Source organism: Lissotriton helveticus, chromosome 3_1 (assembly GCF_964261635.1).
Source record: "Lissotriton helveticus chromosome 3_1, aLisHel1.1, whole genome shotgun sequence".
NCBI classification, from domain to species: Eukaryota; Metazoa; Chordata; class Amphibia; order Caudata; family Salamandridae; genus Lissotriton; species Lissotriton helveticus.
The window spans coordinates 953,794,632-953,822,267 of NC_136061.1; the positions used below are offsets into that span (position 1 = coordinate 953,794,632).

General features: G+C 46.5%; 1 protein-coding gene across 9 annotated transcripts in view; it reads right to left on the bottom strand.

Annotated features, from left to right (window-relative positions):
* RBM44 (RNA binding motif protein 44) overlaps window positions 1-27,636 on the bottom strand; it is a 1,911,902-nt gene that overhangs the window by 739,510 nt on the left and 1,144,756 nt on the right. For all 9 annotated transcript variants that reach the window (XM_078681327.1, XM_078681325.1, XM_078681323.1 and 6 more), the window contains one exon: window positions 3,049-3,229. In XM_078681327.1, coding sequence (XP_078537453.1) covers window positions 3,049-3,229 — 181 coding nt within the window. The remainder of the gene's footprint in view (window positions 1-3,048; window positions 3,230-27,636) is intronic.

The following is a 27,636-nucleotide window of genomic DNA, read 5'->3' on the forward strand; positions in this document are numbered from 1 at the left end:
TCACCCACTTTAGGAGTTTGTACAACCATGAACCGGGCACCCTTGTAGAGCCATCAGCTAACCCAAGTCAGGCTCCCCCGGTAGTATTTACTCTTAAGGAGATCGTGGCAGGGATGGAGAGTCTAACTAAGAACAAAGCCCCGGGTCCGGATGGAATTCCCCCTGACCTTTTTCTTAGCAATATAGACCTATGGGCCCCCCTGATGACTAGGGTCTTAAACACCGCTATCTCTTGTGGTCTCCCTCCATCATGGTCTAAAGCGATCATTGTGCCAATCTTTAAAAAGGGCAACAAGGACGACCCTAGGTGTTACCGGCCTATTTCCCTGATTGACGTTTCGGCTAAACTTTTGGGAAGGGCAATTCTGAATAGATTGTCCGAGTGGACCGAAGAGAATAACATCTTCTCGGACACTCAATATGGGTTCAGGTCAGGGAGGTCCACTAGTGATCAATGCCTGAACCTATATATGCTGACTGCCAAATACACTCTGGCCAGTGATGAACCCATTTATATGGGATTCATGGACCTGGCAGCAGCATTCGACCACGTCAATAGAGGGAAGTTGTGGGACATGATGGCAGGCTTGGGGATCGAGAGTGGTTTAATCACCATATTAAGAGAGCTGCATAGCGATACTACGGCTAAAGTAAGATTTAATAGGGAGGGTGGACTGTCTGACTCCTTTTCATGTAAAAGTGGAGTCAGACAAGGTTGTATTCTTGCCCCCTTTTTGTTCTCCCTCTACATTAATAATCTGGAGCAGTCTCTTTTGGGCTTAAAAGCAGATTCCCCAAGGGTTGGGACGCGGCATATCCCTGTCCTGCTTTATGCAGACGACGCGGTCTTGCTTGCGCGTACACCCCGAAGCCTACAAATTCTGATAGATGGGTTCGTCAAGTTTATGAGTGACCTGGACCTATCTGTCAACTTAGGCAAGTCATACGTGCTCCTGGCAGGCAAAAAACCTTCTTCTAAATTCTCTTACACAATAGGTACCCATTGTTTAGAGGAGGTTAAAACGTTCTCCTATCTCGGAGTAACCTTTGATGGTGCTCTCCAATTCAACTCCTTGGTGGCAGAACGTTGTAATAAAATGATTGCCTCTAATGGGGCAATAGCCGGTTATGGTAGGAGGCTGGGCAGATGGAGCCCAGAACAGGTGATGAACCTGTACGGCTCCATAACATGCTCTAAAGTAAGCTACGGGGCAGAAGTTTGGGGCTTTGTGAACACTGCTAGAATTGAACAGGAAGAAAACAGACACCTGAAATCTATCCTGAGGGTACCACCCAGTACTGCTGGACACATAGCTCATAGGGAGCTAGGGAGGCCATACCTGGTTGACTTGTTAAAACTTAGGCCAATTGTGGCGTGGCTAAAAATCTGGGCAAACCCAGATGCGCACTTAAGCAGAGAAATTTTATTGGACTGCTTGGGTAGGACTCACTGCATGCGCATCCCCTGGCTTAAATATGTGAGAAATACTCTTGAAGATCTAGGGTTCGGAAACCTCTTCAGGAACCCCACAACCATCTCAGCACAGCACAAGAAACAAGTAGGGGAAATTTTCCTAGAGCGGAAAACCCTATGCCGTGCTGAGGTTGAAGGAGAGAAAAAGTCTGTGAGGGCTTATAACTTGGTGAAGAGTGTGGAGGGTATGGAGCCCTATTTGTATCTTGTGTATAACACACAGGACAGATTTCTTATGTGTCGTCTTAGACTGAACTTACTTCCTTTTATGTTGGCTTCTCCAGCAGGTTTCACTGCGTCAATTGACCAGAAGGGACCCTGCGGCTGCGACAACCGGTCTCCGCAGGATTCCCTTCATTTTATCTTGCTTTGCCCCTATTTTTCTATGCCCAGGCGTAGATTCCTAGTAAACATCTTAAAAAAAGCCCAATTGGAACATGCCAGGGATGCTTTAGTTTATTTGCAAAAAGCTTCTGACCCGCTAACCTTATGTTGTGTTATGAATTTTATCAAGGTGGCGGTTCGACTAAGGATGACGAGGGGAGAGGATTGAAAGACTTGGGACTCTCTGTTTTAAATTTATGGCCCTGTATGTTGGTATTTTTACAGTATTATTTATGTACAAGGATCTTGACTAATATTTAATGTCTTTTTTATCTATGTATATGTATGTGTGCTTTTATGGTGTTTTTTAATCACCGAATAAAGATTCTTGACTATGACTATGACTTATCAACATGTGTTTATAATTCCATTTGGATTTTATATAGGAAAGAAAGAACCTTACTCTTGAGTGGCCTGTTTTAAAAATGTATTACAAATAAATCCTGCTGGTGAAGATGCTTCATAACTGTGACTATTAATGAAGATGATTGCGAAATGGCACTGCAGCATAAGGACACTGCCTTGACATAATTAACAGCACCAGCAATACTGCATCTATTCAACAGAACCAAAAAGCGTCAGGCAGCTAATCGAGACCATAAATATCTACAGAGAGCTTCGGACGAATGGCTGCGGAATAAAGAGTATGCTCGCATCCTACCAATAAAGAAAATGATTGAAATGGACTCATTTTCTGTTAATCCAATACTTCAGAAAAACAAATGATTACTATGAAGATGCGAAAAGCATGTTACCATGAACACAACTACCTCTGTCACATAGGCCACACCACTTAGAGCGGTAACTGCAAACACAACAATGATGGACAGAATGTGGATCAATGTCACACATTCACCCCAGTCCAAAGATCTGGGCCCAAATCCATCGTTTTTCCACTCCACACCACCCTGGGTTAGACAATGGCGATATGCAAATCAGCGCTGACCCAGTGCCCCATGGGAACAGTCCAGTCCGAACTACAAAAGCCATGTCCTTCCCAGAACGGAATCAAGCATCCGAGGACCGGACCGGTTTCGAGGTAACACCTCTCATCTGCCCGGCTAGCTTGACTCCAGTGGTGTTAACAGCAAACATACATGCAACAAACCTTGGAGCCAGAAGCTCTATTATCAACTTAAATTGTAACACTATTACTTGTTTTCTAAATTAAAGTGATCTAAAATAAGTACCTCAGCAGGAACGTAATCAGCGAATGACAACTTATTTTTCACTTCTATGGAAAGTTGGGGTAGATCATCCAGGGGTGTGCCACTTAAAATCTTTTCTCTCAAGGCGTCATACTTCTTTTTCAAGTCGTTTAGGGTAGATGAGAGGGCAGACCCCATTTCGGTGAAACTGCCTGGTAAATCACTGCAAATATAGATCAGGTTTGTTACACATACGAGATACTGAAGATATATTTGAAGTGGCAAATTCAAAGATTATTTTGCTTTTTCGTACTTACTGTCCCATTTTAAAACAAACCAAAAGTTGACTGTTTGATTGGAATTTTTTTTTTTTAAACTTAGCTGCTATGAATCTCCAACAAAAGATTGTATGCTTGCCACAATCTACTGTTGTAAGGGGAAGAATGTAATGTTAATTTTTAACACTTTCACATGTTTAACTACTGTGCTTTTAGAATAATCATTTGGCACCAGTAGTACTCCATATGACCCTAACTTAAATTCATTCAGTTTCTTCTTAAAGCAAAGCATGACTTTTGTTAAACATGAATCTACAACGTTAAAAAAAAATCTAAATACACTGTCTGCCTGGTAAATCGTTACTGTGCTGCACATATATGTGTTTGCTTCATCTGACAAAGGAGACTGCTTTCCACATCCAAAAACAATGCCTAAATTAAATGCAAACAATTTCATTAATGACTAGTTAATTCAGGCTGGTTCTCTCCGCTCTAACCTAAATCAGGGCGTGCAATTATACACGAAGGAGCGAATAAATGGTCATACGTTTTATCAGTCACTCAGTTTTATCGGACTTCTTACTTCTAGAGCCTTCTCAATAAATATTTCCGGTAAATGCATGGCTACTGAGGCTTGCCTAGATATTTATTCGTGGACATAGCGCTTCATTCTTGAAAGAGTGGTCATTTTCAACAGTAACATTCATTGCATGCCCTAAGGTATGAGCTGAGGAAGATCTGATTGACCAGGCTGATCAAGTCACGTGTTAAAGTCAGAAGTGTAAATGGTGTCAGAAGGATGAACTGTATGGGTGCGCACAGTGCTGGAAGGATGCGATCTTGGCTGGTGTGATTGGCACTGGAAGATGCGCTGAGCATGAAGGGTTCACCGGGGCATTTTGCAGAGTTAGCACTTCAGGTTCTGCCACTGAAAAGGATGGTGATGAAGGCAGAGGTAGTTCTTTAGACAGTGATCAAGGGCATGTGAACTTGTCGGTTACATGACCACCAATAGTTTGAGTGAGCATGTAACACGATGATTTCTTCCAACTTTATATTAAGATTAAAAGCACAAGTAAACCTAGAGGGTTGTTTACTATCATGTGATTTAAATAGGAATTGCTGATAGTAACTCCAGATCAATTTCTTAACTTTTAATCATTCAGTACCCGATGCAATTAACAGTGAAGGCTGATGTATACATGTGTTTTCTCTAAACAGAGCGGTGCTCCTCATTTACCTGAGCTGCAGCCAGGTGAGGTGAGGCGCGAACCCCACACTAATTGGGTGAGTGTGAATATGTCATAAAAATTGTATTGACAAGTCACTTCAATAACACTATGGTCGAGTGTATTGTTTTATAAAATTGACAATGTCATGTGTTTCTTTTCACTTCCCCTCTTGTTGATGTGATTTTATTTGTAGATTGTGGTGGAGCATCTGAACCTGAAAATCAGGTGATATTTTTCTTTTTACATTTGTCACTATTATTACAGCAGTAGCACCAACTAGGTCCTGAAGAATGCATAGATACTTCCTTAGATGCAGAAACATGTTGACCACTCGCTGAGCAGATATTTTGTCAAATCTGCTTTTTACACTTTTGTTTTTAGAGTTAGGAAGCTGAGAGAAACTATTAAAAATGTCTTCTTTCTACTCAGTCTTACCAAATTTTATATTCTCACTTATCACTCTTTTGCACTGCTTTTTTTCAGCTGTCTTATTATACTGGGTCCGCCCAACAGACAAGAACTGTAGGGTCTCTTTATTCTCACAGTCCTCTATTATGTCTCGTGTGACTGTGAGGGCACTGACTCCTGGGTAAGGAGAACCCAAATGATGTGATAGTGGCGGTACAGTTAGACAACTGATGGGAAAATTTTCACCTAGAGCTTGTGCCTCACGTGCATTGTTTCACGTGATGCGACTGATGAATGTAGTCTCCACCCTTCTCTTATTTTGTCATGCCAATGGGTGTTTGTGATTTGATTTCACTTTCTTAGACTCCTAGATACCTTTTTGTGAATACTCATGTTACTTTGAATTCAACATACATGCTTACTCATGGGGGCTGCTGCAGCCCTGTCCATCTCATTGCCGCGCGACTGGTTAGCCCGCTTCCACTGTCCCAATGACACAACCCTGATCCTATCCTCGGAGTCCCATCTGTTTGTTGTCCAAACATATCACCCAAATGGCATCACACTCATTTCTTAAACTCCTCACGTGGAATGTCAATGGTCTAGGCGACAAGATCAAGCGGGGAATAGTAATGCAATATCTGAAGCCACAGGCTCCGGACATTGTCCTGCTCCAGGAGACACATTTATTTGGGAATTCTTGGGGGCGTTGGGAACTCTTGTGGGGCATTGAATAGGCAGGGGTATCGACTGGCTACTCATTCAGGATTTACCTCGGACTCGAGGGGGGTGGGAGTCCACCTCCGTAGGGGATGTCCATATGTGGTTCACAGGACTTGGACGGATGAACAGGGCAGATATGTGGCACTGTCTGGCACTTGGGAGGGGCAGAATCTCAATGTAATTTCATATATTTCCCCCCTGGGTTACAGCGTCCCACATTGCAAGACTTAGGAGTGCTCATACTTGACTTGCCGCTCGGCCTATTGGTACTGGGGGGTGACTTCAATCTGGCAGTGGACAGCTCTAGGGATCGCCTCCTGCCCAGTTGGGGCCTCCAGCGGGGATCCCAACTGACTGAGTTTTTGTCTGCCATGGGTTTGGTGGACATCTGGAGATGGCTTAACCCGAACACCATACAATTAACGTTTCAATCTGGGGCCCACAATTGTCAATCCCGCATTGAGCCTACATTCACACACGACCAAGATATACATGCTTTTTCTGAGTCCCGGTGCCCCGTGTGGGGAATCTCTGACCACTCGCCCATCCTCACGACTTAAACCTTGGGGCAGACCAAGCGCTGTATCATCCTCTCAATCACTCCTTGGGCACTTAAGGTACCACACATCAGAGAAGTACTGCTCAAAGACACAGACTACTATTTCACGGAGAATTTGGGGTCAGTTGCTTCCGCCTGCGTATTGTGGGGGGCGTTTGGCTCTGTAATTAAGGGCCGAGCCGTATCACTGATAGCGGGGCATAGGAGGGAGCTTGCTAAACGTGTAGTGGAATTGGAGGAGGACATCCTGGTTAAGGAAAAACTGCTCCTCACCCGGATGCACAACATGCATTAAACATGGTGCACCTGGACTATTGGCAGCTACTGACAGAAGCTGCCACGGTGTGCTTTCTTTCCACCAGTCACAAGATCTACGAACATGGCGAGCGAACAGGTAAACTCCTGGCCAGGCTGGAAAAAAGGGAGCAGGCTTCCCGCTGGATAACCTCGATAACTGGAGTGGACGGTACACTTTTCACCGATCCTCAACAAATTGCCGATGTGTTTGACACTTACTTCTCATCAGTATATACTTCTGCCAGGATGTCCCAGACCCCTATGGCAGCGGACCTCCTGTCTACTATACAAGTGGCACGTTTGTCCACACCCGGCAGTGACTCAATAGAGAGTGATATTACATAGACTGAAATTCGAAAAGCAATTCAGGACGTACGTTCGGGTAAAGCCATGGGACCCAACGGGCTCCCAATTGAACTTTTAAAACCAATGGCGTCCAAGCTCTTTCCCCATTTATTGCTCAAGTACATCGAAAGCTTTGATCTAGGCATTCTTCCAACTGATGTCAGAACAGCCTCAATTGTGGTTATACACAAGCCAGGCAAGCCCACGGAAGAATGTAAATCCTATCGCCCTATCTCTCTTGTAGGAGAGTGGGGTCTGCAATCCTATGGTCACCCCAGATTTTTGCTTTTTGGTTCACTGGTTTACGACTTTCCCTGGCTGTGGGCCTGCTAATCAGACCCACAGCCTAGCTGTTCTCTCTCTAAATTGACAAGCATGTACTTTAGGTGCATTTACCAATTGGTACTGGGCCACCTTATCAGTCCCAGTACACAGGGCATAGGTGTACCCAGGGCCTACCAGGGGCTGAAGCATGTATTATGTCACCCCTGGCTGGCCATCTAAATCTGACACAACTGGCTGCATGACAGCTGGGGCAAGGTGGTGTAAACACCCTTTGCTGTAGATATAGTATACCTATATCTAACACTAAAATGGACACATATATTCCTATCAGTCACTCCTATGGAAGGCCTTATCAATCCTGAAGGCAGAGTGCTTGGAATTATGTGAGATGGTGCTCTGGCATGAGCTGAGCCCGTTTGCAGCTTGCGGAACTAAGTCCTAATAGCTGTTCCATGATAACGCTATACCATATATTCTTAAGTGCATTATCTACCTCGCGGTAAAATGCTAACTCTGGTATAATATTATCAAAACATGTCGAGTAAGGTGTCATAAGATTTGGAATACTACCCCCTCGCCAATTCTGGCGACGGGGGTAGCATTCCACCCTTCTAGAGGGACACGACATGTATGTAACTGTGAACCCCGGTTAAAGTTAACTCGAGCCTCAGCATCACAAAATGGATGCTGCCACCACAGACACAAGTCTGACCTCCTGCTGCTGGGAGTCCTTCCAGCGAGGATGGCTTGGACAAAGGGTTTCCTGCCTTGGGAGGTGCTAGCACCACCCCAGACAGGATTTTGTGTATTGAAGTAGGGAGGCCTGAAAGGAATGAGACATGCCTGGGGCACACAAGGTGCCCTGTGCATACACCGGTTCAAACCAGTTGCTGGGGCATCCTTGCCCCAGCTCTGGCGGGAAACCGGACAAAGGATAGGGGGTGTAACCACCCCCCTTCCTGGTCCCACCCAGGGGAGGGACCTAGTCAGTAGTGCAGCCCCCTTTAGGAGAATAAAGGTAGGAGCTGGTCCCATTCCAAATTAGATTATCCTGAACTATTCTACAAGAAGAAACTCTGGCCTTCGACGTTCTGCTCCACAGAAGACTGAAGAATCTCCCTTGTGGACAAGGAGTGTCCACCCTGCAACTGCAGGCACCATCAAGTGTCCAGCGGCTTCACTTTGTCGTCTTCCCTCGAGGATCCAGACTTCAGAGCCCAACGAGACCCAGATTCCCAGACCTCTCCGACCTCAACTCACATCTGCAGCAAAGCTGAGACCCGTGGGTGCGACGAGACACGTGGGACCGGCCATCTTGAACAAACCTGCACTTCACTTCCAGCACGACTCCCGAGGTAAACTCGACCAAGTGCTTTGGGGACTGAGAAGCCCCAGCCCCGAGCAGCCCCTGCACCGAAGATCAGCCCTCCAGCATCCACGAGATCTGCGTGGGGCCCTTCTGCTTGGTTCCTGCTCGACGCGTTGTCTGGTCACTTGCCGGCAGGCTAGTGGCCTCCTAGACGACGAACCTGTGAATTTCCACTGCTGATCTGGTTGCTCCAGATTGGCCCTTGCTCCCTTCCAAAAGAGGGGCACCCCGGACTCTCCTAGTCCGCACCAGACGCTTTCTTCAATCACCGCGTGGGTTGCCTTTGCCAAGGCCTGTTGCCTCCAATCCCGGATCCAACACCGCCGACAGCGAGAGCCTGCGTGGGACAGCTCCTGCCTCCATCCTGGTTGTCGAAGACGACATCTGGTCCACGTGGCTGCAGAGTCAAGCGTCCACTCTTCACCTGATCGCGACTACGACATCTGGTCCCTTCCTGGTTCCACTCCAGTCACTGGCTAGTGACTGTGAACATTGTCCCCTCTGCTTTCAGGTCTCCTTCAACAATCCACCCTTGGATTGCACCGGACATTATCCTCCTGGTAGCCTGCAGCATCTTTTCTTTCAGGCTCCATAGACTTCAACGCGAGAACCCGACGCACTTTGACACCTATGCACCTGCAGCCCGTGGGTGAGGTAACGAGAGCATTTCGGTGCTCAAGGGTAGTTTAACTGTCCTAGTGTCCAGTTCCACAGTCGTCGTTGTCCTATCTAGTCAGGATTGTCCGTACTCACCTTTTCTTTGAACTGTACTGTCCATAGACGTTGTTACGCATCTCGCGTGTGAGTTCACACTCTGCACACACGTTCCGTGGGCCTCCTATTACTTACCTGAAGTTAGTGTAGCGTGGTCCCATCGATCCTACAGCCTCTGGACAGCTCCATTCCGATTATCGACTTTCACATTCCACTTACTTAGTATAAGGTTTGTCGTGCCCCTAGGGCACCATTGTAATTTTGTGCAACTTGTAGTGTTTTTCGTAAGAGATTGTCATGTGCTTTGCCCTCTGACCTCATAAAGAGTTCAGAGGTGTTGTTATTAATAGACTGTATATTTTCATAACAACCTGTGTGGTGTCCTTTCATCTGGTATTCAAGGGGTTATATTGTGGTAAAACAGCTGGCTTCACATGCCAAAAAAGTTTAGCCTAAGACTGCTTTGTCCATGCTACCATTAGGATAGCTGGTCTATAAGGTTGACTTACAACCAATCACCATAAGGGTTGTTTGGACTGATACAAGGTGATCACTAGAACTAGTGAGCATCATATATCAGGCCAACTTCTCACATTGGTGTGCAGCGGTTGGGATTTGAGCTTGCTGTTTTTACCACGTATAGTCTTGAAATATAATTTGAAAGATCACATAAGGTACCTAGGTACATATAACAAGCTTAGAAATACTCTGAGTTCTACTGAACCAGCTGTTGTAGTAGAAAGGGCCTAGCACACCCTGACTACAACTCTTAGCAAGGGATCATTAGGAAAACCCATAGTGTAGGTAGGTGCATCACTTACACCTCACTAGAAGCATGTCTACCCATGGAGAGTCTTCAGAGACTCCCCAAGTGGTTAGTGACCCTCCACAGGTCCTTTCCAGATATGCAGCTCTCAGTTTCCAGGAGATGAGACAATTGTGTACCTCCAGGAAATTGAAACAGGGTTCTAACCCTACCACTCCTTTTCTGTTAGGTCTCTTAGAGACATATGATGCTAGAAAGGCTTCTAATACAGATGGGAGCATGCCAGCCTTAGAGGGTACCCTTGGAGATCCAGACCTCCCTGAAACAGAGAATGTAGAAGAGGAGGAGGAAGAAGAGGGACCATCTGGGGATGAGGCAGACAATGGTCCTGAGTAGTCAGCAGACTTACAAGGGCCAACTTAGACCTACATAGGGAAGGATCTGGGGGACCCCCAGTACTGACCCTAAGCAGGCCTAACCTTGGAGTTAGAAGAGATAGGTCTCATTCTAGGGACTCCAATGCATCTGTGCACTCTAATGCCTCTGCTCAGAGGGGAAGGACTTCTCCCCAGAGGAGAATGACTTCCCCTCAGAGGAGAGAGAGCATGAAGCAAGGATGAGACAAGCTAATCTGAGGATCCAGAGGGAAGAACTTGCCCTTGCCAAAGAGAAACTTGCTTTTGCCAGAGAGCAACAATTGAGTGGGGTAGCACCCACTGGTGGCAGCAATATCCCTAGGGATAAAGACAGGAGTTTTGATAATAGACACCTGAGTAAAATAGTGCCCTCCTCCTGCGGATGCTCAGGAAATTCCTCCCCCTGATTTCTATGAACCATCGAAGGATCATTGTCCAAGCACTTGTCGGGTCGCGATTGGACTATGTAAATGTCCTCTATTTAGGACTCCCTAAATATCTCGTGAGGAGACTTCAAGTAGTCCAAAATTCAGCTGCCAGGGCTATTTATGGACTTCCTAGACGAGCTAGTGCGTCTGACTTGTTGAAGGAATTGCACTGGCTTCCTATAGCCAAGAGGGCTCTCTTCAAAAGCCTGACACTGACCTACAAGGCCCTTCACGACTCAGGCCCTAGGTACATTAGGAAGCGTCTTGCTCTTTACAAGCCGAGCAGAGCTTTGGGATCTGCCTCCTTGTCAAAAATGGTCGTTCCGTCCATCAAGCGAACCAGACAAGGGGGACTCTCCTTTCATTACCTGGCCCCGCGCGCTTGGAATGAGCTTCCCATTTCTCTAAGACAGGCCCCTAGTCTGATGTCTTTCAGAAAGGCATTAAAAACACGGCTTTTTACCAGTTAACTTCGCTGTTCCTTTTATTCTGCAGTTATGTTCCTCTACCTAAAGGACTTCTTCGCCAAAGCGCCGGGACACTCCTGCTGGAGTAGCCGTTGCGCTATAGAAGAACCCAAATAACATAACATAACATAAAGCAGGAGATGATATCCACAAGTGGATAACTGCTCTGAGAGAGCCTGCAAAGTACAGCAGGTACCCCAGAGTCAGTGGGCAGCTATATTGTGGCTCTCCTTTGAAGGTGAAGGTACAGATAAGCTCCTCACTGTTAGAGATGAGGATGCTAATGATTACCAAGTCCTGAAAACTGCACTGATTGATGGGTTTGGCTTAACAACTGAATTGTACAGGTTGATGTTCAGAGACACCCAGAAAACTCAGGCTCAGGATTGGACTGACTTTGTTGATTGTGCCACTAAGGCTTTGGAAGGCTGGTTACTGGGTAGTAAAGTTACTGATTATACTGGATTGTACAATCTTATTATGAGAGAACAAATCTTAAATAATAGTCAGAACCAGTTGTTGCATCAGCACTTGATTGACTCAGATCTGACCTCTCCCCAAGAATTGGGAAAGAAGGCAGACAGATGGGTCAGGACAGGAAAAGGGTCAAGCAGCAGAACCAGAACCAGGGTGGTGGCCAGAAGAAAGCAGACCAGAAGGGTAATGAGAATAAGCAAAATGACCAGAAGTCTTCAACAGGGCCCCAACAACCTAAGGAGGGTGGGTCCCAAACTTCCCAAAAGATGAAGAATGATGGTCATAAGAAACCATGGTGCCAATACTGTAAAAGTAAGACTCACTGGTTTAGTGAGTGCACCAAGAAAGGCCAAACTCCTACCACTACTGTCCCTAAGACACCTGCACCCCCTAGTACAGTTAGTAGTGGTAGTGTACCTCCCAAGGCTATAGTTGGGTTATCCCTGGGAACTGAGGTGGGTTCTGACTTAGTTAGAATTCCTACTCAGGCAGTTCTTGTTTGTACTGGGGACATGGATATGACCCCTACTGTAAGTCCTAGAACTCTGGGCAAATACAGGCAAACGCCTTTAATCAATGGAAAAATGGCTCAGGCCTACAGGGACACATGTGCCAGTGTCACTATGGTGACACCAACATTTGTGGACCCTGACCAGATCATGCTAGGTTCAGATTACCTAGTGACCAATGCTAGCAATGTCACTACCAATCACAGTATGGCAGTTGTTAATTTCTCCTGGGGAGGGGTAACTGGCCTCAAAAAGGTTGTAGTTAGTTCAGACCTCCCAGTAGATTGTCTTTTGGGCAATGATTTGGAATCCTCACTGTGGTCAGATGTGGAGTACAGGACTCATGTAGAAATGCTAGGTCTCTCCTCACATTTGCTTGCTGTGACTAGGTCACAGGCCAAGAAATGCCCAGCTGAACTAGTGCTGGATCCTGGAAGAATGGACCAGACACTACCCAAGAGAAAGAGCAGTAGGGGTAAGGTTGACCCTTCCCCCCTGCCTCAGGTTGAGGATCAGCTCTCTCAGGAGGCTGACCCCAAGACCCCAGAAGGCACTGTCCTAGAAGAGCTTGAGCCTGAACAGGTTGAGTTTCTTGGGACAGGGGGACCTTCCAGGGCAGACTTGAGACAGGCACAGTTAGACTGTTCCTCTCTTGAACCCCTCAGACAGCAGGCTGCTGCTGAGGCTGCAGGGAATGCTACAGGTGCCCATAAAGTTTATTGGGAAGATGGACTCCTATACTCTAAGGCAAGAGACCCCAAGCCTGGTGCTACCAGGAGGCTGGTCATCCCCTTGTCTCTTAGAGGTTTCCTTCTCACCTTAGCCCATGAGATTCCCCTTGCAGGTCACTTAGGCCAGAACAAGACTTGGGACAGGCTTGCCCCACACTTTCACTGGCCTCATATGTCTGAGGACACTAAAGAGTTTTGTCGCTCATGTGTCACCTGCCAAGCCAGTGGCAAATCAGGTGGCACAACAAAGGCCCCCCTTATACCACTACCTGTGGTGGGGGTTCCCTTTGAAAGAGTAGGGATTGACATTGTTGGACCAATGGATCCCCCAACAGCATCTGGGCACAGATTTATACTGGTGGTAGTGGATCATGCCACCAGGTATCCAGAAGCTATTCCCCTTAGGACCACTACAGCTCCTGTTGTGGCCAGGGCCCTACTTGGAGTTTTCTCCAGAGTGGGGTTTCCTAAGGAGGTTGTCTCTGACAGAGGTGCAAACTTCATGTCAGGATACTTGACTGCAATGTGGAAGGAGTGTGGTGTCAATTATAAATTCACCACACCCTATCAATCACCCACAATGCAATGGGCTTGTTGAAAGATTCAACAAGACCCTCAAAGGGATGATAAAAGGATTACCCGAAAAGCTCAGGCGAAGATGGGATATCCTTTTACCCTGCCTCCTGTTTGCTTACAGAGAGGTCCCACAGAAGGGGGTTGGTTACAGTCCTTTTGAGCTTCTGTTTGGACATCCTGTAAGAGGACCCCTATGTCTTGTGAAGGAAGTATGGGAGTTACCTCTCAAAAAGCCTAAACTTGACATAGTGGACTATGTACTTGGTCTCCGCTCCAGGATGGCAGAGTACATGGAGAAGGCATCTAAAAACCTTGAGGCCAGCCAGGAACTTCAAAAAGCTTGGCATGACCAAAAGGCTCTCCTAACTGTGTATCATGCAGGACAGAAGGTGTGGGTGTTGGAGCCAGTGGCCCCAGCAGCTCTCCAAGACAAATGGTCTGGACCCCATACCATCATTGAACAAAAGGGAGAAGTCACCTACTTGGTGGACATGGGAACTCCCAGGAGCCCTCACAGAGTACTTCATGTGAATAGGCTCAAAGCATTTGTCAACAGGGAGGACATGGGCTTGCTCATGGCCACAGGTGAGGGGCAGGAGGAAGAGAGTGACCCTCTCCCAGACCTGCTCACTCAGAACCCTGATAGGTCAGTAGATGGTGTAGTCTTTTCTGACAGCCTCTCTGCCCATCAACAAGAGGATTGTAAGCAGGTCCTTCAATCCTTCAGACAAATGTTTTCTCTGACCCCCAGTCAGACAAACTGGTGCACACATGAGGTGGACACTGGAGACAGTCTGCCTATAAAGAGTAAAATCTACAGGCAACCTGACCACGTCAGGCACTGCATAAAAACAGAAGTACAAAAGATGTTGGAATTGGGAGTCATTGAACCCTCAGAGAGCCCTTGGGCTAGTCCTGTAGTTCTAGTGCCAACACCTCACACCCAAGATGGTAAGAGAGAGATGAGGTTTTGTGTAGACTACAGGGGTCTCAATGCTGTTACTAAGACAGATGCCCATCCAATACCCAGGGCAGATGTATTGATAGACAAGTTGGCTTCTGCAACTTTCTTAAGTACATTTGACCTCACAGCTGGTTATTGGCAAATCAGGTTAGCTGAGGATGCCAAGGCCAAGACAGCCTTTTCTACCCCAGGAGGTCATTACCAATTTGTGGTGATGCCCTTTGGTTTGAAAAATGCACCTGCCACTTTTCAAAGGTTGGTGAACCAAGTTCTCACTGAGTTGGATGACTTTTGTGCAGCATATCTAGATGATATTGCTGTCTTTAGCTCCACCTGGGAGGATCACCTGATCCACCTGAGGAAAGTTTTGGAGGCCCTGCAAAAGGCAGGCCTCACTATCAAGGCTACTAAGTGCCAGATAGGGCAGAGTCAGGTTGTGTACCTGGGCCACCTTGTGGGTGGAGGCCAGGTTCAACCATTGGAGAGCAAGATACAGGCCATAAAGGACTGGGCTCCTCCAACCACCCAGACACAGGTCAGAGCTTTCTTGGGCTTGTCTGGTTACTATAGGAAGTTTGTCAAGAATTATGGGTCCATTGTGACACCACTTAATGACCTGACAAGCAAAAAAATGCCAAAGAAGGTTCAGTGGACAGTTAGCTGTCAGAAGGCATTTGATGACCTAAAGCAGGCCATGTGTACTGCACCTATTCTTAAGAGTCCTGACTACTCCAAAACCTTCATTGTCCAAACAGATGCATCTGAGTTGGGTGTGGGAGCTGTTCTTTCTCAACTGAATATTGATGGTCATGACCAGCCCATTGCTTTTATAAGCAGAAGGCTGACCCCTAGAGAGAAACGTTGGTCAGCTATTGAGAGGGAGGCCTTTGCAATGGTTTGGGCCCTGAAGAAGTTGAGGCCATACTTGTTTGGAACTCACTTCAAGATTCAGATCGACCATAAGCACCTCTTATGGCTAAATCAGATGAAGGGTGAAAACCCCAAACTTCTTAGGTGGTCCATTTCCCTACAGGGGATGGACTTTACAGTGGAGCACAGACCAGGGACTGACCATGGCAATGCAGATGGTCTCTCCAGGTATTTCCACTTAGAACAGGAAGACTCACCTGGTCAAGGTTAGTTTAATGTCCCTAAGTTTGGCGGGGGGGGGGGGTGTTATGTAGGAGAGAGGGGTCTGCAATCCTATGGTCACCCCAGATTTTTACTTTTTGCTTCACTGGTTTACGACTTTCCCTGGCTGTGGGCCTGCTAATCAGACCCACAGCCTAGCTGTTCTCTCTCTAAATTGACAAGCATGTACTTTAGGTGCATTTACCAATTGGTACTGGGCCACCTTATCAGTCCCTGTACACAGGGCATAGGTGTACCCAGGGCCTACCAGGGGCTGAAGCATGTATTATACCACCCCTGGCTGGCCATCTAAATCTGACACAACTGGCTGCATGACAGCTGGAGCAAGGTGGTGTAAACACCCTTTGCTGTAGATATAGTATACCTATATCTAACCTTAAAATGGACACATATATTCCTATCAGTCATTCCTATGGAAGGCCTTATCAATCCTGAAGGCAGAGTGCTTGGAATTATGTGAGATGGTGCTCTGGCATGAGCTGAGCCCGTTTGCAGCTTGCGGAACCAAGTCCTAATAGCTGTTCCATGATAACGCTATACCATATACTCTTAAGTGCATTATCTACCTCGCGGTAAAATGCTAACTCTGGTATAACATTATCAAAACATGTCGAGTAAGGTGTCATACGATTTGGAATACTAACCCCTCGCCAATTCTGGCGACGGGGGTAGCATTCCACCCTTCTAGAGGGACACGACATGTATGTAACTGTGAACCCCGGTTAAAGTTAACGCGAGCCTTGGCATCACAAAATGGATGCTGCCACCACAGACAAGTCTGACCTCCTGCTGCTGGGAGTCCTTCCAGCGAGGATGGCTTGGACAAAGGGTTTCCTGCCTTGGGAGGTGCTAGCACCACCCCAGACAGGATTTTGTGTATTGAGGTAGGGAGGCCTGAAAGGAATGAGACATGCCTGGGGCACACAAGGTGCCCTGTGCATACACCGGTTCAAACCAGTTGCTGGGGCATCCCAGCCCCAGCTCTGGCGAGAAACCGGACAAAGGATAGGGGGTGTAAGCACCCCCCTTCCTGGTCCCACCCAGGGGAGGGACCTAGTCAGTAGTGCAGCCCCCTTTAGGAGAATAAAGGTAGGAGCTGGTCCCATTCCAAATTAGATTATCCTGAACTATTCTACAAGAAGAAACTCTGGCCTTCGACGTTCTGCTCCACAGAAGACTGAAGAATCTCCCTTGTGGACAAGGAGTGTCCACCCTGCAACTGCAGGCACCATCAAGCGTCCAGTGGCTTCACTTTGTCGTCTTCCCTCGAGGATCCAGACTTCAGAGCCCGACGAGACCCGGATTCCCAGACCTCTCTGACCTCAACTCACATCTGCAGCAAAGCTGAGACCCGTGGGTGCGACGAGACATGTGGGACCGGCCATCTTGAACGAACCTGCACTTCGCTTCCAGCACGACTCTCGAGGTAAACTCGACCAAGTGCTTTGGGCACTGAGAAGCCCCAGCCCCGAGCAGCCCCTGCACCGAAGATCAGCCCTCCAGCATCCACGAGATCTGCGTGGGGCCCTTCTGCTTGGTTCCTGCTCGACGCGGTCTGGTCACTTGCCGGCTGGCTAGTGGCCTCCTAGACGACGAACCTGTTAATTTCCACTGCTGATCTGGTTGCTCCAGATTGGCCCTTGCTCCCTTCCAAAAGAGGGGCACCCCGGACACTCCTAGTCCGCACCAGACGCTTTCTTCCCTCACCGCGTGGGTTGCCTTTGCCAAGGCCTGTTGCCTCCAATCCCGGATCCAACACCACCGACAGCGAGAGCCTGCGTGGGAGAGCTCGTGCCTCCATCCGGGTCGTCGAAGACATCTCCTGGTCCATGTGGCTGCAGAGTCAAGCGTCCACTCTTCACCTGATCGCGACGACGACATCTGGTCCTTTCCTGGTTCCACTCCAGTCACTGGCTAGTGACTGTGAACATTGTCCCCTCTGCTTTCAGGTCTCCTTCTTCAACAATCCACCCTTGGATTGCACCGGACATCTTCCTCCTGGTCGCCTGCAGCATATTTTCTTTCAGGCTCCATAGACTTCAACGCGAGAACCCGACGCACATTGACACCTATGCACCCGCAGCCCGTGGGTGAGGTAACAAGAGCATTTCGGTGCTCAAGGGTAGTTTAACTGTCCTAGTGTCCAGTTCCACAGTCGTTGTTGTCCTATCTAGTCAGGATTGTCCGTACTCACCTTTTCTTTGAACTGTACTGTCCATAGACGTTGTTACGCATCTCGCGTGTTAGTTCACACTCTGCACACGCGTTCCGTGGGCCTCCTATTACTTACCTGAAGTTAGTGTAGCGTGGTCCCATCGATCCTACAGCCTCTGGACAGCTCCATTCCGATTATCGACTTTCACATTCCACTTACTTAGTATATGGTTTGTCGTGCCCCTAGGGCACCATTGTAATTTTGTGCAACTTGTAGTGTTTTTCGTAAGAGATTGTCATGTGCTTAGCCCTCTGACCTCAAAGAGTTCAGAGGTGTTATTAATAAATAGACTGTTTATTTTCATAACAACCTGTGTGGTGTTCTTTCATCTGGTATTCAATGGGTTATATTGTGGTAAAACAGCTGGCTTCACATGCCAAAGGAGTTTAGCCTAAGACTGCTTTGTCCATGCTACCATTAGGATAGCTGGTCTATAAGGTTGACTTACAACCAATAACCATAAGGGTTGTTTGGACTGATACAAGGTGATCACTAGAACTAGTGAGCATCATATATCAGGCCAACTTCTCACATCTCTCCTCTCCATAGAGGCAAAAATAATAACAAAATTATTGGCCAACAGACTTCGCCCCTTCAACATCGAGCTGGTTCATCAGGATCAATCCGGTTTTATGCCAGGCAGGAGAACAGCCTTGAACCCGCGGCGGTTGAATGGGGTCCTTGGCAGGATAGATACAATCAGGGAGGATATGATCCTGCTGTCCTTCGATACCGCTATGGCGTTTGACACTATAGAATAGGAATTCCTCTTCGCAGTACTGGCTCGGATGGGCTTCGGGCCTATCATCATCAAAGGGATCCAGTAACTTTACAGCCAACCAACTGCACACGTGACAGTCAGCAATCATGTGTTTAGGAATTTCCCATTGCAGAGGGGCACGAGGCAGGGGTGCCCCCTGTCGCCCCTACTCTTTGCCCTTGTATTGGAACCGCTGGCTGTCTGGATCAGGGGCCATCCTAAGATAAGGGGGCTTAAGTGGACAGATGATCATGAGGACCGCATTTCGCTGTATGCGGATGACATCCTCCTCTACTTGGTTCTCCACATATTTCACATTTTCGCTGCCTACTCGGGTTATGCGATTAATTGGACCAAGTCCCAACGATATGTCTTGTGGGTGGAACCGCCCCATAGCCCGAGGGGCTATGGGGGAACCGCCCCATAGCCAGAGGGGCTACGACATACCTGTGGCATCACCGGACTTCAAGTATCTTGGCATCTTCTTTACCCAGATCCAACTTTATTTTATGAATCCAATCTGCTGGGGCCCTTGACTCATCTGAGATCAGACGCTAAACATTGGCGAACTCTCCCATTGACCCTTTGGGCTGGGCAGTGCTTTTCAAGATGCTTCCGCTACTACACTTCCTATATGCACTGCAGGACACCTCCAATGTGATCCCTGATGCATACTTCACCAGTATTGACAACGTAGTGCGGGGACTGGTATGGGAGGGGCGGGCACAGCGTATCGCCAGGAATAAACTTACAATGGGGTTGTATGACGGTGGAATTTCCTTGCCAGATATGCAGCTCTGCTACCAAGCGTCTCAGCTGGTTGTGGTTACTAGGTGAGTACATGGGGAGTACGATGATCCAAACTTTTGCTCAGACCGCTGGCTTTTGGGACGGGGAGGATATAACAGAGCATTGTATAGGAACCCCCATAATATTCACCTCACGGGGCCCAACACACGCGCAGTGGAGGTCTGGCATGGAATCACTAGGAAATGGGGCTGGCACAACCGACTTACAAAAGTTACACCACTCTGGGAACCGGATATGTTGGGTCAGCTTAGCAAGTGTCCTGGATTTGACAGGTGGGATATGATAGGCATTTCAACGGCGGGGGATTTGTAGGTAAGGGGGAGACTGGCCACATTTGACGACCTGCAAGCCAAGTATCAGTTGGCTCCCATAGAGACCTTCAGATATCTTTAGATCAGCCATGCGGTCACGCTGCTAAGCCCAAGGAGCTTCCTCTGAGTGAATCCTCTTCACTGGAGGATAGATTGATACTAGACCCTGTGCCCACAAAGGCTATCTTCCTTAATTATAAAAAAACTGTTAAATAATAGACCTGATCCTATGGTGCGTCTGCGGCATGGGTGGGAGTCGGACCTGGGAGCATTGATGACGAGGACTGGCGTGATGTACTGGCTTCTCCTAGGGAAGTGGCTATCCCAATGAGACTGCGCGTAGTCCAACTGAAAATCCTTCACCGTATGTACTTTGATGCAAAACTTCTGTTCAAGTTGGGTAGGAGGCCTGATCTTATGCATTCGTAATTGTAACTAGACTGGCACCTTCTTCCATATCTTATGGGATTGTCCGATAGTGGGAGAATACTGGGATAAGGTCACAAAACAGATGGAGGGTGGACGGCAAGACATTGAGGGCCTCCCCCCAACTGTGTCTCCTTAACGTATGGGAGGCCACAGACCTCTCCCAGACAGAGCAAACATGGGCCACTTTGGGGTGGGCCATCGCAAAACAGAACATTGCGCAGAGATGGGGGGTGGGGGCAGCCCCGTGCTTGCGAGATTGGGCTATTGACATGGATAGGGCAATGATTGCCGAAAAGGAAGTGTTCAAGCATAGAGGGTGCCCCAAGAAGACCACAAGTGGGGGAGGTGGAATAAATACAGGGGCATTATAGGTTTGTCTCTTTTAGTTGAACTGCAACGTCAAAGACGTCTATTGGATGAACCTGGAAGTGATGCGACGATCTTGCCCTAAGGCATGCAACTGCCGATGCGATAGCAAGATGCCACTTGGTATATGTGTTGTTGGTATTCCTCTATCCCTTAATATCAGATGTTTACTGCACTGGCTTGTCACTACCACTCTGGCCTACCTTTGGAAAATGCATGGTGCTTATCAACGGATTTCTGTATTGCAACATGTGTCGTTTTTATTGTAGACCAGACTATTGTTTCATCATTGCCTTGTACCATATTCTTCTTTCATTAATAAAAATTGTTTACCAAAAGAGAAAGAAAAAGAAAAGATGTAGGAGTTTGTGCCCATATTGTGGTATCAAAGAACAACTTACTTACCACCTTTGGTAACCCCTCCTGTGGCAGACTCCAACAACCCGCAGATTCATTACCTTAGAATTATCCCCAGACATCAGACTGGATATGGAAATTTGTTTGTGAGCAATACCGCTGCGCACCGATAGGTGGCATTGTTTAGCTCGGAAACCAGGGCCCTGAAAGAGAACAGCCCTGTCCCTAGAAATCCGCCTGCAGGCAGAGAGGATGGGTTGGTAAGGAATCTGCAGCTAGATAGAGTCTCTACCAGATAAGGCGTTACAGAAGTTAAGTAACTTGTTCATCTGATAGAGACTTCTTGCTGCAGATTCCTTACCTTAGAATAGATAACCAAGAAATACCATCTTCAGAGGTGGGTTTGTGGACCAATTTCACACGAGAAAGACCTGCAGTACAGAACAGGAAAAATCCCGCCTCGACAGACCCGACTGTCCAGGCGGTAGTGCTTTGTTAATGTGAGCAAGGAGGCCCACACAACCAACTGGCAGAGCTCCAGGACAGGAACAATGCATCCTGATGCAGTGGTCGCAACTTTCGCTCTGGTGCAGTGAGCGTGCAAACCCTCTGGGGTAACTTCTTAGTCAAAGCGTAGCAGATCTTGATACACAGGATGATTCATTTGGAGATGGTTCGTTTCTGCAAAGTCAGTCCTTTCTTCACTCCGACATACCCCACAAAGAGTTGGTCGTCCACCCGGATCTCTCATGTGCTATTTTTTGGTCCAGCTGGTGAAGTCGTTCCTCTTCATGATGTGGCGGATCATTAAAAGTAGGCAGAGTGATGGATTGGCCTACGTGAAAGGGAGTGAACACTTTTGGTAGAAAGTAGGCTCTAGTATGAAGCACCAGTTTGTCTGAGTAGATGTTGAAGATCACGGTTACCCCAACTTTGCAAGTTACAGGTCAACGAGCCCCCACCAGTTCCTGAACAGACCACACTCTTGTCAAGTTGAGCATCCCTGTCCCAATGCACATGCACCACCGACAGACCAGCCCACTGAAACTGGAAGACCATGACTGACGCTACAAATAAGCAACAAAGTATTGATTGCCTGGGATTAGCTTCACTATCCTAGTACATCTCTACCAAATCTCCAACATCTAAATTATCAAGAGAGAAAGCAATTTCTCATTATAGCACAGGTAACATTGTGAATTGTTTGAACACCCCTATTGTATTGTCATTAGTATAGTGTTGGCAGACTAAACAGTGGGACCCTATTAACATTTGCCTTAATCTGTTATAGGAACTCCTTCAATAAGCAATCTGAAGAAAGAGGGTTGCCAAGTTCAGAATAGAAGTACCCGACATGAGAAGTCTCTCTTTATCACCTTCATCCCCTGCTGGTATTAAAAATAGGTGTGATCAATTTGTTGCTGGTAGTAGAAGTGGGTAATAAGAAAAGGTGCTAACGGTTCGATCCCCGGCACCGGGTTAACCCAGCACCTTGTGACTCTGCTCAATAGCCGCTTAATCTTCCCAATGGTCCCCAGCGTCGGGACACCTCTCCAGAGGTAGCTGTACGCTTTACAAATGTTGGTATTTCATTTCAAGTTGGGACTAAGGACTTATCTTCTGGTCCTGAGACAGTAGATTCCAGGTATCTTTTTTTCACAACAAGTTTTTATTAAGTGATTAAGCAGTATTAAAGGCATGGTTCTCCACATTCAGGAGATCACCACCAAGCATCACGTCACGTTTTATCATCAGTACAAAATCTAAGCAATAGACAAGAGAAAATACTTAAAACTCCCCCTCCCTTCCTCCGCCCACCAACCCCAACCACCCAACTACCCTGCTACCCCCTCCCCTTATCCCTCCCTAACACTCTGCACGTGAGTATAAGAAAGGGAAAAAAAAACATACAGTACAGTGTCAGGTATGAAGCATCGCCTAGGCCCGCCCAACATCCTCCACCAGTATTTCTTGTTCTAGTTATAGTTCTGCGGGAGGGTCCAGTAGCAATCCTCTATAGTCCGCCCATCGCTTCCATATCTTAAAATGCTTTCGGGGACACCCTCTGGCCTCAAATACAGGGCGTTCCAGTCCCATACAGTAGTCCAGCCCAGCCTTCCATGCACACAGGGGGAGGGGCTCGCTCTCCCTTCCACGCTCTGGCCAGGTCCCTCTTGGCAACAACAAGCCCCAGCAACAACAAATGACGTTTATATATATTGCCACCTATACCCTCCAGCACATGGAGCAAACCTAATCGAGGGGTTCGGGGCAGATCCCATCCCAACACCTCAGACAAGCAATCCCAAACACCCCTCCAGAATCTGACCAGCCCAATACATGACCACACCGTATGCAACAGCGTGCCCATTGTAGCCCCACAGCGCAGACACTCCGGTGATCCAATCAGGCCCGCCTTCCATAAGCGCTCTCTGGTGTAGTAGGCCCTGTGTAGAGATTCCAGGTATCTTGACACACCTCAACCATCAATTCCTCGCCCCCCATGAAACATAGCAATACAACAAGATCCAGGCCCTAGGCCCGTTTAGTACACAGAGGAATCGAGACTGATGAAATGCCACTGGAAACAACTGGAGTGCAAATGGAGAATGAGCCAGAACAATGCAGACAGGAGCACGTTAAAATCCTACCTGAGAAACTACCACCAAATGATCTAGACCACTAATCACACTGCTCTGGCCTACCACATCTATGCCACCACAACAGAAGCAAAGAAATGTTTGCTAATGTGAAAGATTTCACCACACCATCTATAGCCTCCAACTCAATCTTTACCTCGCAAGACCTTTGCAACAATCTCTCTCAATCCTTCAGCAACAAAATCACCACTAAGTACAGCAACTTGAGCCCGCAACTGGACTCAATAGACTTTGTCAAACGACTCCTGATCTGATCAAAGAACGAATGCTAAATACCTGGCCAGTCATCACCCCAAAAGAAACCGCCGTCACCATGAAGTACAGCCACTCAGGGGCCCCATTAGACACCTGCCCCCACCACACCTACTCCAGAGAACTGCAAATCAGCACCATGCTCACACCCAATTTGAATGACTCAACCTGTTATGCAACCTTACCAGATGCTTGGAAACATGCAAATGTCCCTTGTTGCTAAAGAAACCCTCTGCAGACCCATCAACACATACAGACAAATCCCTCTGCTACCATTTCCAGCCAAAGTCTTCGAGAACATTACCTAAAGACTGAATACTTGAACAACCAATAACTCCTGAACACCCCTCACACTGATTTCCAGGCCCAACCACGGTACAGAAACCGCCCTCATCACTATCATGGATTACAGCAGCCCTCATCTTTCAGGACCTCTCTGCAGTTTTTGACAGCCTCCCACCCCATCCTCATAACATGCCTACAAGACATCGGAATCCAATGTGCACTCTGATGACTCGAAGGAACCAGAGAGTCAGCCTGGCACTGTACACCTCAGATGCCCGCTTCCTTATAAAGGGCATTCAGAAAGGATCTTCCCTGAGCCGGACCCTCTCAAACACATGCATGATCCCTCTAGCCAGCATCAACCACTCTTACCTTATCAACGTCCTCACCTATGCTGGCAACACACAATTCAATATCTCCCTCAATGATAGGACGCCCAGTATCCAGCTAAAGTTGAATGCTGTAGGACTGAAATCATCCACTAGACGAAGTCCAAATGCCTAAAGCGGACTACCGACAAGACCGACATAGTAATCTTCAGGAAAAGTACATCACTGGGGGACTTCACCTGGTGGTCAACAGAGCTTAAAAAGATAACCATTGCCACCACCCACACCATGAACATCTGGATCATCAGCGAGAGCAAACGTGACAGGACTGCCCAGATCAATCCCATCACCGCCTCCTGCTGCCATACCCTGAAGAGATGGATTTTCAAATGGCTCCCAATCATCACATGGAAAACATCACACACATCCTGATCATAAGCATGCTGAACAACCCTCTATGTCGGGATAAACAACAAATTCACCAGAAGGCTACAGACCATTAAGAACTTGGAGGTAAGAATCACTCATATGCCGGACTCGTATCACCGTACACCTGAAGGAGCGCCACTGGGTTCCCATTCACAAAATAGCACAATTCAAACTCCTTACCCACACTTTCAAGGAAAACATAACACTGGCCCAGTATACCTCAACAATTGCATCTGTTTTCACAAACCCTCCACACACCTCGGCTTGTCCAGACTAGTATGTGCACCAATTTCACACATACAGAAAACAGATCCACATTTGAGTCTTCTCCTAGATAGCTCTTAAAGCGCATAACAACCTGTCGCTACACCTAAGAGCTACCTCCTCACTTCTTGAATTTTGTAACAAGCTTAAGACCTTGCTTTTTGAGTAGTTCTTCTAGGGCTTAGGTTTGCCTATACTCACACCTGCTCAGCGCCACATAACCCTCCGAGGTGACAGCACACACTATAAATCTTCATAAGGAAAAGTTACTTACTTATATTCTTAGTTCTGCATCTTGGGTATCGTCACCGAAGTCATAAACCTCAAATATACCCATGCATTTGTGGGGATTCCGGAACAATTTGTTCTAAAATTCAAAGCCCTTCTTTAGATAGAGGTATACACCTCATTGCCCATAGAATTAAAGTAACTTTTATCACAAAATAGGACAGGCCTGCTTCTTACTTAATGTTTCTGGACCACAAAAGATATCTAATCAATATAATGGGACTACATTGCAGCATCTGACAAAAGCAATCCTGTCCATAATTCTAAAACGCATATTGAGCAAATACAGGGAAAGATATTTCCTTCAGCATTTTAGGTTCCTCACTGATAGTCAAACATAGAATAGAGTAGCAAGCTTATATCTAACTCACAGGTGTCTATACAAAGCTATATATAAACATTTTAAGATGTAGTCTAGGCAGGCGAGTGGCAGGTAAGGACAACTCCAATTTAACATTTTTTTTAAGTTGTCAGTTCTAGCAAACAATTAGTGCGAGTCTTCATCTAAACAGTAATGTTTCGCGAAAAGTATGAACAGATTTCCACATAGCTGATTTCCAAAGTTTTGTAATTAGAATTTTTTTTTAATCTAGGCAATCAAATCACCCTTACTATGCGTAAAGTGAGCTCTAGGGTTACCTGGTATGAGGTTGTTAGCCAATTGGCAACAGAGTAATACAGAAAAATATCCATCTAGCTATAGTTTGCTTACATGAAGCCATACCAGTTATTAAAAGTCCATAATTTATGAACAACTGGTTTGTTTTGTGAATGTCATTAGTGCCATCAAAAAAGTACTTATGAACTCTTTCTGCAGGCGAAGAAGGGTTATTGAAAAATACCGGAAGTGACATGGTTAGATTAATGTGAAATTCTCACACAACCTTTGGCAAAAAAGGATGTGTTTTTAATACTACCCTATTCCTGTGAAAAATTGTAAATGAGTCTACAGAAGACAGAGTGTGCAGCTTGCTAACTGCTCTAGCTCACGTAATATCTGCTAAAAAGGCTACCTTGCACGTGAGGTGCTGCATGGAGGTCCCCTGTATCGGCTCAAAAGGAGGATCTATTAATTTGAATAAAACATGGATTTAATTCCCAAGAAGAAGGCAGCCTAATAGGAGGAAAAGTCTATTTCAATCTTTCTAAGAAGTCTTTAATAACTGAAGTAGTAAAAAAGGATACTTGATTGGATTCTTTACTATATGCTCTTACAGCAGTTAAATGTACTTTAAATTAAATTATTTTTTAATTTAATTTAATTAAAAAAAAATAGTTACATTAAATTGAGTTGAATTGAAACTTTGATCATGCCAAATGAAGTAGATATGGTAAATTAACATCTGTTTGGCACTTGTTTGAATCATTGTGATAATTTATCACCTCAGACAGATCTGCATATATTCCTATTCTGCAGCCTATACCAGAGGGAAAGAAAGGTCTACCTTAAACCAATTTTAAAGAAAATGAATTTTAAACAGTGCTGGGTAGCATTATACTTTATGAAAACACTTCCCGACCCTCTGGTTTGCTATTCAGTTGCGTAATTCCTGTGGGCTTGCATGAGGAAGAGGAAAGGGTCAGTTTGTAGGCCATTGATTATGTAAAAATGACTACCTACGTACCACCCAGCGTCAGTACATGAAAAGGCTCACTTCTTTTCAATATTTTTTGCATTTTCGTCTTTATCTTAGAAATTGTGATGAATTATTTGTATCTTTTTTAAGACATAATTATGAAATTAGTTTTAAATCTGACTTATTTATATGTGATTTTATGATCCTTAATATGATCGAATAAAGACAAATTGATTGATTGGTTCATTGTTATTTGGACTCCAACGGGAGAACTATGTTGAGGGTTTTCTCTTTATTTATTGAAGTTGGGGTCTTTTCTCCGAGAAAGCAGACATGTAAAATGAGGGGATGTCCGGACCTTTCGGGGTTATTTAGAAAATACTTGTAATCCCCTGGTTGCCTCAGGATTGGGCCAGCTAAGAACACTGCACACTCACGCTTCCTCTCAACAGAGATAAGACCGGTATATTGGTTCAATCAGTTTTATTCTGCACTGTACAACCTGATATGGTTTTAACAGGAATCAAGCCCGCACTGTGCCCCTTTCCTCTTTGTTCCAACCGTCCTCTGCACGAACGCCGGTCCCGGCATTCATCAACAGA